Here is a 4,314-nt window from a genome sequence, read left to right on the forward strand (position 1 = left end):
AAGAGAAAGTGCTAAGAAGGAAAGAAGAAGAAATGGTAAGAGGACCTTAAGAGAGGAAGAGATTAATGTCTGACTCTTTGAGACTCCATGGACTGCAGCACTCCAGGTGTCCCTGTCTTTCACTCTCTCCTGGAGTTTGCTCAAACTCATGTCCATTGAGTCAGTGATGTTAACCAATGATTTCATCCTCTGTGGCCCCCTTCTACTTTTGCCTTCAATCTTTCCCAGCATCAGGGTCTTTTCCAATGAGTCAGCTCTTTGCATCAGGTAGTCGAAGTATTGGAGCTTCAGCTTCAGTATCAGTCCTTGCAATAAATATTCAGGGTTGTAAGAAGGCCAAAAACTGCATTCAAAAGCTTATCTCCTTTTGTGAGATAAGACTTTAATGCCTCACTTGTGCTTAGCCTTGTCTGGACTCACCAAGCCCTGGAAACTTTGGCACTTCTTCTCTTTGCTTGCAGATACAAAAGGAAAAGGTGACAACTAATCAAGCCATTCAGTACACCTCCCAGTCCCTCCTGCCTCTTAACGCTGTCTTGGTCTAGTATAGAGAATACGTATGTGATGCCTGGCTGGAGACAGGGTTAGTCATGTCCTTTGCTTCACTTGGTTTCTAGAGATACAGTAATTTATTTTAGCTTTTATGAGCTTGCAGCTTATAAACTCTAAGTCCCAGAAGAGCCTGCAGGGTTCATCTGGCCCTTCCCTGATAAGGAATTATTTCATGGAGAAAAAAAAAAGGAAAAAAGCTGCCAGAACTCTGATCAGGACAGCAAACATCTAACCAGACCACAGCTAGAATTAGACCAGCATTTCTCAAACTTCTTTTTTATTTGTGAGAGGAGCGGGGGAGTACTCTCAATGCTGTTCTTGCACAAAAGCATACAATAATGGTCACACGTGTTCAGGGGGTTCTTGGACTTCTGTATGTCCAGACTGGGAGCCGCTGACCTAAAACTGCTACTACTAGTCAGGAACCTATTAGGAAGCTCAGAGTTGAGTGAAAAGAACCCTGGCCTTAAAGTGTGGAGGACTGGTCCTGGCCCCAGCTGTGCACTATGTGAGTCAGAGAATTTCATTGCCCATTTCTAGCCTCAATGACTCAAACTCTGGGGTTTAGTAGATGGTTTCTGAGACTTCTTTATAGTTCCAAGTATCAAGGACAAAAATGAAATCAATTTTTCTTTTTTTCCTTTAGCATTTTTTGCAGGGGAGGGTCACAGTGGAAAGGCAGGTAGACTAAAAGTGTTTCAGCTGTTGAGAAACAGGGATAGTGGGTGAACTTAAGGTACTTTCTTCTCCATTATAAGAAGTGAAGTTCTTTTAGAGCCCCATGACTTCTTAATCTACAAGACTTTTCACAGAGATAACGGAGAAAGAGAATTCAATCTTTCTAAAATCCACATTCCATTTTCAAATCTGTTCTTAGAGGAATGCTCTGACATTCATTGTCACAAGGAATGCTCGTGACAGTCTCCACTTGTTACACTCGCATACTTTTGCATTTGCTTCTGAAATGTTTGAATATGATGATGGATAGAGTTGTCTGGTATATTTATGGGCATGCAGCTAGGTGTGATGGTGCATTTGCTTCTGCAGAGGCTGAGTGTTTGAGTGTGTGTAACTGAATGTGCACATGTGTGAGTGAAACTATGGAATGTGTATGTGCATAGCACTGAGTGAATATAAAAAATTGTGTAGATGGAGCGACTTGTGTGGAATTGCGTGGGCCTGTGCATGGACAGGATTTATTTTTTTTTAATAAGCTACTTTTGATTGTGCAGCCTCCTCTCACTTCTGTGATTGATTTCACGAGGGTAATGGTGCGTAAAAGCGCTGGTGAGATCTGGGGGCGCCTCCTCGTCTGACGTCAGAGAGAGAGTTTAAAAAGGGGGAGACGGAGGAGAGCACACAAGCCGCCTTAGGAGAGGCAAGGTTCCAGCCGTCGCTGCTGCCTGCGATCAGCTCCTAGAGTTTGACCAGCCGCCCTCTAGCTCGGCTTCGCCGCCGCCGCCGAGATGCTGTCTTGCCGCCTCCAGTGCGCGCTGGCCGCACTCTCCATCGTCCTGGCTCTTGGCAGCGTCACCGGCGCGCCCTCGGATCCCCGACTCCGTCAGTTTCTGCAGAAATCCCTGGCTGCTGCCGCTGGCAAGCAGGTAAGGAGACTCCCTCGACGTCTTCCTTCCCCTCACCCGAATCCCCTAACCTTCCCAAGCCTTGCCCCTGCTCCCTTGGGTGAATTTGAGGTGCTCCCAAAGTGCCGGTGCGTTTTTGGGTTCCTTAGCCACCAAAACTCTCGGGAAAACTTTCCAAGTCCAGAATACCTTTTTACCTTTTTTTTTTTCCTTTCCCGATCAGCGCAGTAGGTCACAGTTCAGGTGAGTTCTTTGGCATTCGAGACAATTCCAAGACCTTGGTTAACTGAGCTCAAAGGGATGATGGCATCTCTCCCGGGTGCTGACCGCGGGAGGTGCTGACCCAGGTGCTGAAAGCGCGGACCTCTGAAGCAGCTAGGCAGTACCTCCCTCCCATGCAGCGGGACTGGGGGCGGAAGGGCACTGTACAGCGAGAACATAACATGTTCCCGGTTGTGAAAGGTCTCATTCCCCAACAGGTGACTTAGTAAAAACGGTAAGAACAATTCTAGTTTGTAGCTCATGATATGGACATTGAATTAAACTGTTGGCTTATGTTTCACCTTTGCAAAACTAACAATCTATTTCCTTCTTTGTGTGTGTTTTAAACCTACAGAAGCAGAAAACTCTCCCAAACATTTGAGTTTTTAAAGCTTCTTTGTGTAACTTGGTGGTTGTAGCAACAGCCCTTGATTTTTTACATCCATAACTGATTTTAAGTGTCACAAAAAGTCCACAGCTGGGAAAATTGGGGTTTGGTTGTGGTTAAACCTGCATTTCAAACCAAGCTTTTCTGGTTTTTCTTCTTCACCATCCTAATTTTCATCCTCTTTCTTTCTGTCTTCCTTCCACCACATACAGGAACTGGCCAAGTACTTCTTGGCAGAGCTGCTGTCTGAACCCAACCAGACAGAGAATGATGCCCTGGAGCCTGAAGATTTGTCCCAGGCTGCTGAGCAGGATGAAATGAGGCTGGAGCTGCAGAGATCTGCTAACTCAAACCCGGCCATGGCACCCCGAGAACGCAAAGCTGGCTGCAAGAATTTCTTCTGGAAGACTTTCACATCCTGTTAACTTTATTAATGATTGTTGCCCATATAAGACCTCTGATTCCTCTTCTCCAAACCCCATCTCACCTCCCTAGCCCCTCCAATCCTCAGTAAGACCCTTGTGTTAGAAATTGAAGGCTGTAAATACAAAATAAAATTATGGTGAAATTATGAAAAATAAGATTTTGGTTTCTTATTGACTTAAATATCTGTTCAATGATAAATTACTTAATTTGTGATTTCAGTCAAGTTATTTGATATACGTGCTCCAAATCTCACAGATATAGTGTTTAAAATTCCCTGTGGTAACAAAAATTATGTTTTAGTTGGTAACTCTGATAATTTGAGTTATTTTAGATGTAAATAATTTCAAATGATTTTATGAATTCTAATTTTAATCCAGTGATAATTATTGGAAGGGGCTGCCACAAACACATATTGCATTTTAAATACACTTAAAATTATATGTAGAAGTGAGTATTAGTACTAATGGGTAAGCAGGCTGAAATATCCAACTAACCACAAAGCTGATATGTAAAATAAATAATATATTAAAATTGAAAGGGATAAACCACTTAGAAGTTGGAGGAAAGAAGCTGGTTTAAATAGCTAAAACAAAGTTCTGAGCTTTTAAAATGTATTTACAGTTTGTGAACATTTATCTAGAGAAAAACATTACTTTAAAATCTTTGTAACTGAACAAGGTTAAATGGCTGCTTCTGTTTAAAAGTAAGCTAATTTTTTTTCCTCAAGGGAAATATTAGTTTAATTATAAGATTCCAACATGAAAGCTATGGGTTTCAAGAAACACATGTGCTGGGTCACCTCAGTGACTGTTATACTCTTAAAGGTATTGGAGTATAATATCATAATCACAGAATAAGAGGAGAGATCTCAGATCTTCTTTTGATTTTATCAAAGTGAAAGTAAAATAAAAGTGCAAATGAGAATAAAAAATATTCGGTATACACTAACTATTATTATCAACACTATAATAAACTAAGCAGGTCTTCCCAGGTGACATAGTAGTAAAGAATCTGCCTGCCAATGCAGGAGGTGCAGGTTTGATCTCTGGGTTGGGAAGATGCCCTGGAGGAGGAAATGACAACCCACTCCAGTATTCTTGCTTG

General features: G+C 42.3%; 1 protein-coding gene across 1 annotated transcript; it reads left to right on the plus strand.

Annotated features, from left to right (window-relative positions):
* Nucleotides 1-1,932: 1,932 nt before the first annotated feature.
* SST (somatostatin) lies at nucleotides 1,933-3,310 on the plus strand. Its single transcript, XM_065943459.1, has 2 exons — nucleotides 1,933-2,156; nucleotides 2,997-3,310. The coding sequence occupies exons 1-2, from the start codon at nucleotides 2,019-2,021 to the stop codon at nucleotides 3,207-3,209; spliced, it is 351 nt and encodes a 116-aa protein (XP_065799531.1). The 5' UTR covers nucleotides 1,933-2,018; the 3' UTR covers nucleotides 3,210-3,310.
* Nucleotides 3,311-4,314: the final 1,004 nt, after the last annotated feature.

Source organism: Muntiacus reevesi, chromosome 8 (genome assembly GCF_963930625.1).
Source record: "Muntiacus reevesi chromosome 8, mMunRee1.1, whole genome shotgun sequence".
NCBI classification, from domain to species: domain Eukaryota; kingdom Metazoa; phylum Chordata; class Mammalia; order Artiodactyla; family Cervidae; genus Muntiacus; species Muntiacus reevesi.

Excerpts from the sequence above, each read along its gene's own strand:
- SST (XM_065943459.1), top strand. The coding sequence starts at position 2,019 with ATGCTGTCTTGCCGCCTCCAGTGCGCGCTGGCCGCACTCTCCATCGTC. Across the intron at positions 2,157-2,996 it reads CTGCTGCCGCTGGCAAGCAG|GAACTGGCCAAGTACTTCTT; the intron begins GTAAGGAGACTC and ends CACCACATACAG.